The sequence below is a fragment of the Andrographis paniculata genome, unplaced genomic scaffold, assembly GCF_009805555.1.
Source record: "Andrographis paniculata isolate CXL003 unplaced genomic scaffold, ASM980555v1 Contig69END, whole genome shotgun sequence".
Taxonomy (NCBI): domain Eukaryota; kingdom Viridiplantae; phylum Streptophyta; class Magnoliopsida; order Lamiales; family Acanthaceae; genus Andrographis; species Andrographis paniculata.
Window position 1 is genome coordinate 6,600,405 of NW_026137605.1, and position 15,700 is coordinate 6,616,104.

At 30.0% G+C, this 15,700-nt stretch overlaps 1 protein-coding gene and 1 long non-coding RNA gene across 4 annotated transcripts; both read left to right on the forward strand.

Moving 5' to 3' along the window:
* Window positions 1-7,845: 7,845 nt before the first annotated feature.
* Window positions 7,846-11,734, forward strand: LOC127263783 (potassium transporter 6-like). Of its 3 annotated transcripts, none has more exons than XM_051293002.1 (10): window positions 7,846-8,001; window positions 8,148-8,332; window positions 8,447-8,588; window positions 8,671-9,157; window positions 9,228-9,281; window positions 9,367-9,627; window positions 9,773-9,825; window positions 9,909-10,032; window positions 10,108-10,362; window positions 10,451-11,734. In XM_051293002.1, exons 3-10 carry the CDS (start codon window positions 8,544-8,546, stop codon window positions 11,491-11,493), a joined length of 2,322 nt encoding a protein of 773 aa, XP_051148959.1. In that variant the 5' UTR covers window positions 7,846-8,001; window positions 8,148-8,332; window positions 8,447-8,543; the 3' UTR covers window positions 11,494-11,734. The 3 variants fall into 3 exon arrangements, with proteins under 3 accessions (XP_051148959.1, XP_051148961.1, XP_051148960.1); XM_051293004.1 differs by having other exon boundaries at window positions 8,484-8,588; XM_051293003.1 differs by lacking the exon at window positions 7,846-8,001 and having other exon boundaries at window positions 8,018-8,332.
* A 3,007-nt stretch (window positions 11,735-14,741) lies between these two features.
* LOC127264166 (uncharacterized) lies at window positions 14,742-15,441 on the forward strand. Its single transcript, XR_007841633.1, has 3 exons — window positions 14,742-14,845; window positions 15,014-15,087; window positions 15,187-15,441. It is a non-coding gene; the product is annotated as an uncharacterized LOC127264166 (long non-coding RNA).
* Window positions 15,442-15,700: the final 259 nt, after the last annotated feature.

A 15,700-nucleotide genomic window follows, 5' to 3' on the forward strand; every position in this document is an offset into this window, starting at 1 on the left:
CAATTATTGATTTATTTCATCCAACTATCCTCAATAATCGAAATCTGACTGTCTGCCACACATGGTTCGCCTAGTGTGACTTTCCCGTCGAGCCTGATTTGTAGGGTATTAGGTTCGATCGGGGGTTTACTCAGTGCACACTTTCGGATAACGGCTGCGGTTCTCACGTCATCAAAAAAAAAAAAAAAAAAAAAAATTACATAAAAAAAAAATACATAAATTTATCGTGACAATTGTGGTTTTGATAGAACTATTAATAATCTAGAGAAGTAAAAATAATAAAATGAACAGTTTGGGAGATGAGATCAATGTGACGACAAGTAAAATATTGTCCCTACAGAAATCCCATCAAATCAAACGTACGTATAATATTTTTTTCAATTTAAATTGCACATATGGACAACTATTTTAAATTTAATTCGAAATAGAACTAAAAAAATAATCGTGTTGAACTGCCATTTTTGTCATTTTCTTAATCAGAAGAAGTATATATATATATTTTTTTTTTTAAAAAAAAAAACATAATAAATAAATAAATAAATATTTAATTGGATAATATATAACCATCACCTCACATCTTATATTATTAGAATAGTTATAATAATTATCATTATTATAATATTGATGTGGGGATACTCAAATCATTCTAGAATTATTGGAATAATCACTGTTTTGCTATATATATACACAACTTGACCTCATAACTATTTTTGAATATTTATTTTAGCTTTGTTTACTTTATTTTGAATATTAAATTTTCACATTATGTAACCTATTACAAAAATAAATATATAAATTTATAATATATTATTTTCGATATTTATATTTTATACAAAACACTCTTTGTTTATTTTGAGTTTTTTTTTTTTTTTTGTATATTTTATATTATTCAAACTCATATGTTATGAAAGGGTTTTTGTTTTGTATTTGATTTTTAGTTTTTCACTACTCAAATTCTATGATTTTAAATAAAATATATATTTTTCTCTTATAAAATTAATTCAAATAAAAAAACTCAAACCTAAATACAAAGCAAATAAAAATGTTCTAAATTTTTTGTTGGTTTGGAAATAGTAAATGTTAGGCATAAAAGTTTGATGCGATATAAGTAAACGTTGGATGAGAGTTTTGAATAAAAAAAATGACTTTTTTGATATAATATTTTTAAATAAAACATAGGTGTTGAATATAATATAATTCAAGGACATAAAATTTTAATCAATAATGTCAAAAAATATTTGGAATATGTAAACAAAACAACCTCAACTTCTCCCTAAAATACATTGTATCTAACATTCATTTTTATTACAAATACTCTATCCGTTCGCCAGTCATATTTACATTTTGCGTCAATTTACTTAAAATTAAAAATATCCTTATATTTGTATAAATTTTTTTTATATATATAGAAATGTTCTTCTATTAGTATTATAAAAAATTAATGAAAGTATTTTTGTAATTTTTTATTAATTTGTACGACGTTTTGATATAATAATTAATATTCAAATAGCAACACGCAAAAAATAAATGGAACCCTTAAAACGGGAGGGAGGTAATATTACAACATTCAATAATTATTTTACTTTAAACTAAAATAATAAATTTATATATGTATATATATCCAAGTTATGGTTCTAGAAATTTATTATTAGGACTCTAACAAAGATATTTATTCCATGCATGAGTTGGTGTGTCCTAATAATTGTGTAGGGGCACCCCCTCACCCCACCTCTATAATATATAATATATACATAGTCTTCATTTTTTAAAATATATATAGTCTTGGTTTCTTAGACACATTAACCACTTGAAAAAAGACAAAAGGGAAACTAAGCATGAATGTTGACATCAACTTTGTTAAAAAGAAACAAGATGTATGTGTTAGGACAAATAGGCTTTTGGTTGTCATGAAAATGCATTCTTATTTTTTTATTGGTTTTTAAAGAAATCCTTTTTTGCTGGCATATATATGTGATATATATATATATATATATAATTATTGAACAATATATAATTAATATATACTTGTATGATATAATTCATTGTGTGCTCATTTTGTGTTTTTGAATGTAGGATCTTTTTTATATTAAGTATGCAAAATCATTTTGTACGAGTGCGTATACACTACAAAAAAAATATCAATTTTATAACAAAGTTTTTTTTTATCTCTAAATCTCCTTTTTCCGTTACTAAAGACATTAGAGACGGAATTAGAGAAGAAATTGCGTTAACTACACACACTTTAGGAACGGAATTCCGTTACTAATATACAATTTTTTTGTAGTGATATATATTTTATTTTTAAGCAATATTTATCGAGAATCATATTATAAAAAATATTGAATTAGCATGTTGCTTGTTTAACTACAAATTTAAAATAGTTGAATAAATTTTATACTGTGTATGATCTTACACGTCAAAATTCATTTGTTTTTATTTATCCTTAACAAATAAATATTTTTATGGATATTAAAGACTCTGTTTTTCTATAAAATTAATTTAAGTTATTTATAAATGAATAAATATAATTTTTTATTTGTTTTATTTATTTTTTATTTACAAGTATATATTTTACTAAAATATAATATTAAAAATATTTAAAAATACATATTTTAAATTTCTATTAATCATAATTATTAATTTATATTTTTAAAATATTAATAACACTATTCTTATAAAAAATAATAATATACTATTAAAATTTAATATTAATAACTTACTAATTTATATTAATTAAATAATCATGCACAGAATAAATAAATCATTTGTATAGATAAGCCTTATTATTACTCTCTCTGTCCCAGATACAGTGTCTGCTACATTATAAATAATGTATTTTAGGAAGGGTATAATTAGTATATAATTAAGAATATATTAGTGAAAATAATTATCCTATATTATAAATAATTATAATTAAGATTAAGATAACTAATTAGTTTAATTAAAATTAAAAAACTAAAATAAAAAAATTTAAAATGAGATTAAAGTGTGTAATCATTTTCCAAAAAATGAAAGTGACATGGTATGTGGGATGGACAGAAACAGCAATATAGATATGATATCTGGGACAGATGGAGTATTATTATTATTATAATTAGGTTCAGTGTAAGGACATATCACATCAGCTATGAGACTAGGTCAAATTGATTGATACAAAAGAAATTAAAAGTTAGAAAAGAATTTGTAACAAGAAATACTCCCTCCGTTCCATTCCATGAAATATTGGTGTATTACGGTGGACACGAGAATTTTGGTAAAATATAATTAGTAAGTAATTAAGAAGTATATTAGTAAAAAAATTATTATTTAGTAAAAAATAATTATAGATTAAGATTAAGATAACTAATTAATTTAATTAAAATAAAAAAAATTATAAAATTTAAAATGCGATTAAAGTGCATAATTATATTTTCAAAAATAAAAAAGACAAATTAGTGGAACGAACAAAAATAAAAAATAAGAATAAATTACGTGGAATGGATTATTTGTAAGAGAAATATATGGGAATTGAATAGTATTTGTCCGTCTGTTGACAGCTTATAGTGAAAGTGATATGTGCCGCTCTCGCTCTGCCCTTAAATAAATGACCAGACGACTTATGACTCTCTCTCCAACACACTCATTAATTAAATTAAATAATAAATTAACTTTAATGACGACCTAACCCAGCTTCTCATTCATTTGCTTAAATGATTGGTCGCCTCTCTCTCCCTCTCTCTTTTTATCTAGCCGCCTTTTAATAGTGTGTTTGTTTGGGAGATTTTTTAAAATTTTTATTATTTATAAAAAAAAAAAAAAAATTATTTTAAAAAAATATCAAATTAAATAATTATTTTTTTATATTCTTTCGGTTTTATAATAAAGTATTCATTTCTCTTTTTAGTAACTATACTATCTACCTAACGTTACAAATATCCTTATAATTTACAATATATTACACAAATGTCATTACCTTTGTATTACACATACTAATAAGGTTATTTTAGTCATTTCTATTTTGTTCTTACTAAATCTCAATATAATAATAATATTTCTAAAAACTACGTGTAAAAAATAAATGAATATCTAGTTATAGAACGGATGGAGTATTATATTAAAAATTAATTTTTAATTTACAGGGTATTAGATTCGGTCGGAAGTTTACTCTGTGTGCACGCTTCTTCGTATCTAATACTTTCTTCGGTTGAAAGAGTTAAAATTTTTATTTCATTATATTTAATATTAAAAATATTTTTATAATTTAAATTTTTTTTATACAAATATTATTGTATCCTAATAAAAATATATTTATTTTAATTTATATTTATATTTTGATATAATAATTAATATTTAAATATAATTATGAAAAAATTAAATATAACTCTTTTAATAAAAAGAAAAAGTGTATAAAAAATATCATAAACTAAAATTATTAAAAAACACAGCATGTATTTCATTTCAAGGGGCTTGAAAAGAAGAGAATGAATAGGGTAAGATAAGTTTTCAGTAATGTGAGAATATAAGTATTGTTGGTGTTTTTTTGGGTGTGTTTATTTGGGCGATTTGATTTGTTTTTCATTATTTACAATTTTTTTTTTTTTTTTATTTTGAGTGTCCCATTCAATTACTATTCCATTCGTTTCAAAAGTATAATTTTACTGCATTGTGCACGAGATTTAAGAAATATTATATTGGTAATTGGTAAAAAGTAAAGATAAATGACTTTTTTGCCCCTGTAAGTATATTAGTGTAAAAAGTAGTGGCAATTGTGTAATAATAATGAAAAAATAAGGATAGTTTACGGTGATATGATTATTTATAGAAATTAGACTATTATTTTGGATCGAACAAAAATGATAAACAAGTCTATTGTATTGAGACCGATAAAATAATGATGAAATATTATTCTTTATGAAAGACAAAACTTAACAAATTCATTAATAATTAAATCTCAATTAATTCAAATAAATCTATTTAAGATGTTTTTGTTTGATTTTTTTTTTTTTTTTTTTGAGTATTTTTATGTTAGTATGTAATAATATTTTATATTAAAATATTGACTTTTTATGTGTGTAAAATATATAGGGTAAACTGTTTTTTTAATTTCCGTAACTAAATCCCTTTATTATTTTAGTCTCGTAAATGGAGCCTATCACAAACTAGTCTAATAAGTGAAAAATTTTCGTTGTTTTAGTCTTCCGGTGCCGGAGACGTCCGCGTGGCTCGCCGAAGGCCATGTGTTCACCAGGTCAGCGACACCCGCCGGACACGTGGATTTTATTTTTTTATTTTTTTAATTTTTAATTTTATTTGCCTTTTTTTAATTTTTTTTATTTGGTCCAATTAAAAAAATAAAAAATAAATAAATAAATAAAATCCACGTGTCCGCCAAGTGTCGTTGATCTGGCGGACACGTGGCCTCCGGCGAACCACGCGGGCGTCTCCATCGCTGGAGGATTAAAACAACGAAAATTTTCTACTTATGAGACTAATTTGCGATAAACTCCACTTACGGAACTAAAATGATAAAAGTGTCCGATTACAAGACTAAAAAAACAGTTTACCCAAATATATATTATATATTATGTTAATGTGTGTTATATTGTATTTTTTATAATATTAATTGTGAAACATACTAGAAGTATTTTGTTGGGTGAACACATAAAAAAAAATTTTACTCATAATTTTTTCAACAATTTATTTTTAATTAGAGGTAAAAGAAAACTATCGAGTTTTTCTAAATATCATGCATATCATATTGGAAAGATACCAAAAATTTCAAACTTTTGACTAATTAAAAATTTTGAAACGATATGATATTATACTCAATTTTAAAATAGTAAATGATGTTTTATAAAATAAACAATTTATTTTTATTGAGAGTCATTCGAAATTGAATATCAATATTAAAAAAATTATAATAATAATAAAAGAAAAAAAAAGAAAACAATCAAACAAAAGTTTAAATTCTCTAGTTCAAATAAAAATATATATATATATATATATTCTCATTTTTCTATTCAAACGCACAAGTGTTTGCAAATTTATACATATTATTTTTTATTTTACAATTCAATATATTATTAATTATTTTATTAATGTATAAAAAATATTTCATGTAAATTTTAGTAAAAAAATCAGGGTAAAACTGTAAAAAAAAATCATATGTGAATTTACGAAATTGCACTGAATTTTCCGTACTTCCAAAATTTCCTTAAATTTCCTCATAATTTTATAAACTATGCGTCTAATCTTTTAATTTCAGCCGTTCTTATTGGTCTACATGCGTTCAAACTGCGAATAAATTTTAAATTTCTATTTTTAAACTCTGAAATTACAAATATATTAGTTCTTCTTATATTTAGCCTCAAGAAACAATAATAAAAAAAAATTCTAAAATCAGAAAAAAGTAAATATTGTATGTTTATATTGTTATTTGAGATTAAATATAAGAAGAATTAGTATATATGTGATTTTAATAGTTTAAAAATGGAAAAACGAATTCACAGTTTGAATACGTGTATGTCAAAATATCGTTAAATAAGAACAACGGATGGAATTAAACGCAGTTTTGGAAGTATAAAGAATTTGACGGCTTTTTATTATTAAACACAAAATGCTTGAATTTATATATTGTGATGGCCATAGTTGACATATTGGTTTTCGTATAGGATAGCCACTAATTTATAATATACCTTTTAGAATTAAATAAATAAAGGCATACAACTTGAAGTGAACTAAATAAAATAGTATTTTCTTAAAGTTAATTTTATTTTTTAGTTTTAGTTTGTTTAAATGATAATTTCATTTTATGTGAAAATATGTTGAAACTTTGGGCACAAATTTTAATATGGATACTACTTTTAATTATTTTTTTATTTTTTATAGTAAATAAATTTATAAAACGTAGTGTCATATTTTACTAAAGAAAAAGAAACCAAAATATTTTTAGATGACGGACCAGTGATAGATAAAGTAATTTGAATATAATATATTGTAAAAAGAAATAATATATATTTTAAAATAATTAAAATTAAATTTCGAATGAACACAATTATATTTAATTTTGTATTTTAATTTTGATTTTTGGTTCAATGAATTAAAGATGATATTTTGTCAAATAACAAAATATATAAATTTTTTTGGATCATTATATTTAATATTAAAAATATTTGTATATTTATATAATTTATTCCCTTTATATTATTGCATTTGTATTATAAGAAACTAATATGATATTTTTTATTTTTTTTGTTTAAGTAGTTATTAAAATGAGATATTTTATATTTTAGCTTCAAGTTTTGATTGATTCGATATGTGTATTTTAATTTTTTTTTAATGAAGCTATTTAAATAATACTGTATCTAACAAAAATGGTTTGCTTCAATTGTTCTTTTTTTATTTATTAAATATGAGAATATATTAAGGGTGTATTTTTATTTTTTTTTTAAGTTTAAGAAAAATTGTTTTGAATTTAATATTAAAATAATATTCATTATAATATTTCATAAGAGAAAAAAAATGTATTTTTTTAAAAGAAATAAATACATAATCTAAATAATAAAATTTGAGTATTTTTATTCTAATCGAATCTCAACTTATTAGTTGAATTTGTTTGTCCGCCGTAGATTTGGTCACAGTGATATCTTTTACTTTCTTGAAAATGAAAAGTTAAAACACAAAAATAACATGTATTTTTCGTGAGTCAAACAAGATGAGGGCTGCATTAGTTGAACAATAATTTTCAGTTTATCAAAATCAAGAATCAAGATATCAATATTTAAATAAATAAATAAATAAATTATGGCCATCTTAATCTTCTTGATTTCACAGCAGTGCAGTGCAGTGCACACGATTGCACGTCTTCTCTCACTACTACTACTACTACTACTACTACTACTACTACTACTTTCTCTCTCTTAAAAAAAACAATGAATGTGAAGCCAGCCATCCATTAATCCAGAAAGAAACCGTTGCTGATAATCGATAAAACCAACCCTTCTCCTCAAATTCAATTCAATGGTAACAATTAATATTTGGAGACGACAATATTGTAATAATAGAATAGATATCTGAAATCTCACTTGCCTTCCTTCTTCATTGGTTTCTCAATAGAATAGATATAGAATACTCTCTCTTTACTCTTTTTCTTTTTTATTCTTTTGCAGTGCCCCAGCCCAGCCAAGCCAAGCCTTGTAATATTCATTCTGGTCTGGATTCCCTTCCAAGTGCCAACCTTTCCTTATCAGCTTTCTGGTTATTTGCATTTGCACCACGTCTCTACCTTTTTTCTTAATTTCTCTGGGAGGGAGGTTGTTGACCTGCTTCTGCTGCTGCTTTGAAACACATTTAGGTAAATACATACATACATATTTACACTCTACCTCTATATACAATAATAAAATAATAATAATAATACTATCCATTTTCTTGGTGTGGGAGTATATTTATTTGTAATGTGTGTCAGGGGTATGTGCTTTCTTGAACTTTCTTTACTGGAGTAGGTTCTTTCGTTTCGGTTTCGTGTAATGCTGAAATTCTTGAATTCTTTGTGAGAGACTGTGATGGATCTTGAAACAGGGGTGGGTTATCAGAGCCAAGTTCATAAGGTGAGAAATTCAAAGGCTTCGATTCGATTCCATTCGATTAGGGTTTGTAAAAATTTGAAAATTGGATTTGTTGGTTTTGCAGAAGGAATGTTGGCGGACAATTTTCACGTTGGCTTATCAGAGCTTGGGGGTTGTCTATGGCGATTTGAGCACCTCCCCATTGTATGTTTACAAGAACACTTTCGCAGAAGACATCAAGCACTCTGATACGAATGAGGAGATTTATGGGGTTTTGTCGCTTGTGTTCTGGACTCTCACCTTAGTCCCTCTTCTCAAGTATGTCTTCGTTGTTCTTAGAGCAGATGACAATGGCGAAGGGGGCACATTCGCCCTCTATTCCCTCCTCTGCAGACACGCCAGAGTCAACTCCTTGCCCAGTTGCCAGCTGGCCGACGAGGATTTATCCAGTTACAAAACCTCCACCATACCTCCTGCAAATGGCGGTGCCTCCTCCAGGCTCAAATCCATTCTGGAAAAGCATCAAGTTCTGCAGAGATTCCTTCTCCTCTTGGCCTTGCTCGGCGCTTGTATGGTCATTGGCGATGGGATTCTCACCCCGGCCATCTCCGGTACCCTACCCTACCCTATTAAAGAAATTAAAAAAATTCAACTCATTCATGGCTGTTTCTATTTTTGCAGTGTTTTCTGCAGTTTCGGGCGTGGAGCTTGCGATGGAGAAGGAGCATCACAAATGTAAGTGATTTGAGGAATTAGGGATTTGATTTGATTGATCCATTTGATTGGTTGTTAATGAAGGGATGATCTGAATGTTGGGCAGACGTGGAAGTGCCGGTGGCGTGCGTGATACTAATGGCGTTGTTTGCTGTTCAGCACTACGGCACCCACAGGCTGGGATTCCTGTTCGCGCCGGTGGTCTTGACATGGCTCCTCTGCATCAGCGCTATCGGCGTCTACAACATCTTCCATTGGGATCCCCATGTCTACCGAGCTCTATCCCCTCTTTACATCTACAGATTCCTCAGAAAAACTCAGAGGGAAGGCTGGATGTCGTTGGGAGGAATCTTGCTCTGCATTACAGGTTTGTTTAGGTTAAGATTAAGATATGTCGACTTACTGCTTACTAATAATAGTTTTAGTTGTAGTTGTAGTAGTGTTGTTCTTACCAACATTATTCTATTTCTGCAACACAACACAGGCTTGCTTTGCTTCATTCTATTTTCCAGGTTCCGAAGCAATGTTTGCTGATCTCGGCCACTTCTCACAGTTGTCTATTAAGGTAGGATAACTCTGCTCTGTTGTTCTACTCGTTTCGCCATTGTTATTAATTTATGCGACTTATTACACATTTATTACATTCAGGTAGCGTTCACGGCCGTAGTTTATCCGGCGCTGATCCTCGCGTACATGGGCCAGGCTGCCTATCTTTCTCAGCACCACAATTTCGAAACCGACTACAATGTCGGATTTTACGTCTCTGTACCCAGTCAGTACTTGCTCGCTCTTCTCGGAATGTTTTAGAGCATTTCGTAAAACATAATAATGTTGTTTCTTCTTTCAGAAAAATTGAGATGGCCGGTGATGGTGATCGCAATCCTCGCCGCAGTCGTAGGAAGTCAAGCCGTGATCACGGGGACTTTCTCCATCATCAAGCAATGCTCGGCCCTCGGCTGCTTCCCGCGCATCAAAATTGTCCACACCTCGTCTAAATACCACGGCCAGATATACATCCCGGAGATCAACTGGGCTCTCATGATCCTCTGCTTATCTGTCCTTCTCGGTTTCAGAGACACCAGACGCCTCGGCAATGCCTCCGGTAATTCATCTATATAAACATTTCTAACAAGAAACAATATCTATCTATATATATATGTTAAATGACTTGATTGTGTTTGTGCATTTAGGTCTCGCCGTAATAACGGTGATGCTGGTGACGACATGTCTAATGTCGCTCGTGATGGTTGTGTGCTGGCGCCAGAACATAATCCTCGCGATCCTCTTCGTTGTGTTCTTTGGGGCAATCGAAGCGATGTATTTCTCAGCATCCCTGATCAAATTTCTCGAAGGCGCGTGGGTTCCCGTTGCTCTCTCGCTAACGTTCATGATGGTTATGTGCATTTGGCACTATGGGACCGTCAAGACCTACGAGTTCGATGTCCAAAACAAGGTCTCCGTCGACTGGCTCCTCGGACTCGGCCCCAGCCTCGGCATTGTGCGCGTCCGCGGCATCGGTCTCATACACACCGACCTCGTGACGGGAATACCCGCAATCTTCTCCCACTTCGTCACCAATCTCCCCGCCTTCCACCAAGTCCTCGTCTTCCTCTGCGTCAAGTCGGTCCCCGTCCCGCACGTCAGGCACGACGAGCGCTTCCTCGTCGGCCACATCGGGCCGCGGGAGTACCGCATATACCGATGCATCGTCCGCTACGGCTACCGCGACGCGCACAAGGACGATCTCCAATTCGAGAACGATTTGGTGTGCAGCATCGCCGAGTTCATACGGACCGAGGTGAACTGCGTCGATCGCAGCGGCCTGTCGCCGCAGAGCGAGGAAATGTTTGTTGTCGGGACGCCGTCGACCCATGCAGATGGGATTAAGGTGTGCAACGAGGACGGGATGAATCCGGACGCCCCTAGCACATCGGAAATACGGTCTCCAGCAGCGGCGGCGCGGAAACGGGTGCGGTTTGTGATCCCGGAGAAGGCGGAGATGGAGAAGGGGAAGAAGGAGGAGCTCCGGGAGCTGATGGAGGCACGTGAGGCGGGCGTGGCGTACATGTTGGGGCACTCGTATGTTAGGGCGAAGCAAGGGTCGAGCTTGGTGAAGAAAGTGGTCATCGATTTTGGGTATGATTTTTTGAGGAGGAATTGCAGGTCTCCGTCCTATGCTTGGACTCTGCCTCACGCTTCCACTCTTGAAGTGGGGATGGTGTACAGTATATAATAGTACATACTTACTATCGTATAAATATATATATATAATGTAGACTAGGCTGGCACACCATTATACATACTGTAACTCACTCAACTCAGCTCAGCTCAAATCTTTCTTGTATTAGTTTTGATGTGCTCTGCTCTGTAATTAGAATTAGAAGAAGATCGATCGTGTACATAAGAACGAGAAACACGAAGAAGACGACCACGGTGATGATGATGATATGATTGATGGGTATAGAATTCAACAATCTACGGTGCCGATCATTTCTGGGAATTCAATCCTCTAAAACTGCATACGGTATTTTTATTCGGAAACGCAGAATCGGAGACGGAAAGCAGAGCGGCAAACCAATTGGACTTGCACCTGGCCTTTTATTTTTATTTTCTTTTTCTATGGGCCCTTTTATTATTATTATTTTCTAATAATATGGAAATCTTGGCAGTGGCTACTCGTTAAGCACGTTCCGGATAAATTCCAAATTAAACATAATAATTTGCAAACTAAGTTCCATAAGACAAGTTACACTAGACGAACTATGTGTGTTAGGTAGACCTGAAGGGGTCAGGAGTCTGAATGTGATCATAATAGCCTGTAAACTAAACTGACAAGACAAATCACTAAACTGACAAGACAGATCACACTAACCTCACAGTCACGAGTTTATTTACACACCACAAAGTCATCCTTTACGCAATTTGGCCCTTTTATTCTTGTTTCCTATGGCTATAATACTAATAATAATTGTTCCAAACTAACCAAATCCAACAAACAATAAGGACAGAACCTCAACACTCCAATATGAACTCGATTAAGCACAGAGAGTTTGTAATCAGACCAGACAACGTAAACACACTGAAAGCAGTAAAATCAAAATACAAATACCAGTTGTTAACCAATTCGGTCATTAATGACTTACATTTGGGAGATTCCAACCCAGGCTCATCTCAACTATGAAATGAATAGTTCGTGCTTATAGTAATACACTCTACAATGTTTAGCACACATAAATTCCAAAAACTTTAAACTCTCAAATTTCGTGTTTGCCTCACATCACACACACTGTATCACTCACCGAGCCCTATTTTCTTCCTTATCAGAGCACAGCCACTCAGTACTTTTATCACACCATTATATTCAACAACCTCACCTTCCATCTCTCCTCGATTGTATATCTCACTTTGTTTATTGTAACAGAATTGCGAATCTATCACCGTTACACACAGATAGGAGACCAGTTTAAGTTTTTTTTTTTTTTTTCCTTAGTAACATATTGAATATTTTCATATTGGGCCACATTTAAGGCATCAAGCCTAACCTCAATTGGGCTTTACAGAATCACTGGTTAATTGACCTTCCTGCAGACAATCATCAGCCAAAACTAAAAATCATATTAACTATTAACAATAATAGCAATAACAATAATAATGGTATTCTTACGGTCATTCCTACAAAGTAAATAAACAATAAAAAAAAAACGAAAATAAATTTGAGTAACAATAAAAAAATAAAATAAATTTGAATGATAAAACTTTTTATTATATATATTATTTATATTTAATTAAAAAAACTTCTGAAATTTCGAGCCTTTATTATATGCATTATTTTTTTAATTAAAAAAATTATCTCAAAATCTAGTCTCTACTTTATAATACTTTATTTATATTTAATTAATTAAAAAGTTTTGAAATTTTCAAAATTTTATTATATAATATTTATATTTAATTAATTAAATAGTTTTGAAATTTTTAAAATTTGTTATATATAAATATTAATATTTTTAATAAAATAGGTTAAAAAATTACTGAAACTTTAGTATATATATTATTTATATTCAAATAATTAAATAATTTCAAAAATTTTAAACCTTTATATATATATATATTATTTTTTTAATAACATAAGTTCAAAAATTTTCGAACCTATTAAATAATTCAAAATTTTCCACCAAACAAACGGGCACAACACATTTTTCTTCTACTCCTCTTCCAGCGGTGTTGGCAGCAGCAGCTCCTCCTCCTTTTTCCTTATTTTCTTTTTTGGCGGCCGCAGGGCAGTGGAGGCGGGGGGGCGGCAGCAGCATCTGGTTTCCGGCAAAAACATTAGATATTTATTTATTTTTTTAAAAAAAACTTTAATAATTGTTTTGAAAATTTCGAGCCAAAAAAATGGTAACCCACGACGCCCTATATTGTCTGCAACGATTGGGGTCTCAAAAATTTCGAAATTATTTTAAATAGCTTTGAAATTTTCGAGACCACTCAAATGACAATAAGTTTTAATTTTCCAACACCAATCTGAAACAAATTTCGAGGCCATTTTTTGAGATCAATAGCATTTCTTTTTAATAGTGTTATTTATTATTATTATAAAATATCATTACTTTTATACAAATACGTCAAGAGTATTTTTATCTTTTTAATATCAATTTTATATCACTTTCACTATAATATTATTATTTTTTAAAATATGCCTGCAACCCCATCTAGCCTAACCCCAAAGAGCCTATTCGGACAGGAAAGAATATATACTAGTATTATTTATTATTTGTTGGTAATCTTTGATTTTATTTAGTATGTTATATATTATTAATTTAATATTATTTTATTTTAAGGTTGTCTTATCTCGAGAGTAAATCGACATTATGAACGTACGAAAAGATAGTTTGTCCACTTTATATTTTTGGATGAATTTTTTTTTTTAATTTTTTATATTAAGTATGTGGCATTGTATCAATTACATAAAAGATATTTCTTCCGTTGTTCAAAATCTATGCTTATTTTTTTTAATTGTCATCAAAAAATATTTTTGTTTTTTCTAAATAAAAGATCATTACACTTTTATATTTTTTTTACTATAAAAAAATAACAATTATTATTCAATTTTATTAAAATTCATGTTCGATTAAATGAGCACACATTTGCGTAACGAATGTAATAATATTTATATTGAAAAATTGATTTTTGCGAGTAAATAAAAAATATGTAAATATATTGAGTTAATATATTTATATATTGTGTTTTTAAAATAATATTTACGTAGAATTTGTCATTTAAAAACATAATATAAACAAATCCATTATGACCCACAGAAGCATGCTAATATTCCTAAGTGATTTCGGGTAGCTCTAAAGATGTAAAATCAAATATTATTTCCATCAATTTATAAAATATACATATTTCTATTTTAAACTATTCAATTACAAAGTAAATATTTTAAAAATACCTTATTTTTAAGAAAAAAAAAAACAATAATACTTAATTCCAAGAAAGAGTTTAGGGTGGAAGTGGAGGCCATTGGCCATGTTGGGCATAAGAATCTTTGTTCAGCTTCTTGATTATTGCATTGAAGGGGTTCACAGGTGAGTCGACTACAAGATTATACTTTAAGCCCACTTTGATTAGATTTTATGCACTACTCAAGTTCCAATTTGTTTCCTCTTTTCCTTCACCTCTGGGTTTTGTGGTCTTCATTGATATATTAGTTTGTGTTTTCTATTACCTGAACTTTCATTACTTTAATGTCGAAGGATGTTGGTGTACGAGCAAGTATGTAAAGAGACAGCAATGCATCTTGCTGAAAGTTCTACTCGGGACTGCAAAGGTGTAAAAATAGTTTTCTAACTGATGAGCACTTCGACTGTGAGTGTTTCCTTATTCTAAATCTGACCAAGTTAGATAATTTTTCTGTCGGATTTTCCAGGCTTGCTTATCTTCGTGAGTCTATAGAACCAAAAGTCGTCTGGTGGCTTGGTATTGGGGGTGACTCGTGACCACGAGATTATGGATTCAAATCTTTGACGTCTCTGAGTCTTACTTGTCACACATGATTCGCTTAGCGTGACTTGTCTTATCGGATTTAGTTTGTAGACTATCTGGTTTGGCCGGGTTACCCAGAGCGTACTCGAAGAGTAACGGGTACGGGTATAAAAGAAATATCGTCCATCGCGATATAAAATCCAGAAACATCTTGATTGATGACGAGTTCAATGCGAAAGTTTCCTACTTTGGCTTGGCTAATATTTTTTTATTTTTTTTGTTGCTTTCCGTGATAGTATTTTTATTTTTTATTTTTTATTTTAGAGTGTGTTTGTTTTGTGAAAATAATTTGAATAGATATTTTTTATGTGAGATAGAAAATATAAAAATAAGGAATGTAATATATTAATATTTTTAGAAAAATATGAAAAAAAAAACAAACTCTTAGTTATCATAAA

Bases quoted from the DNA above. Each gene is read 5' to 3' on its own strand.
- LOC127263783 (XM_051293002.1), top strand. From the start codon at position 8,544: ATGGATCTTGAAACAGGGGTGGGTTATCAGAGCCAAGTTCATAAG. The intron at 9,826-9,908 runs GTAGGATAACTC...TATTACATTCAG, and splicing joins TCTCACAGTTGTCTATTAAG to GTAGCGTTCACGGCCGTAGT. The intron at 10,363-10,450 runs GTAATTCATCTA...TTGTGCATTTAG, and splicing joins ACGCCTCGGCAATGCCTCCG to GTCTCGCCGTAATAACGGTG.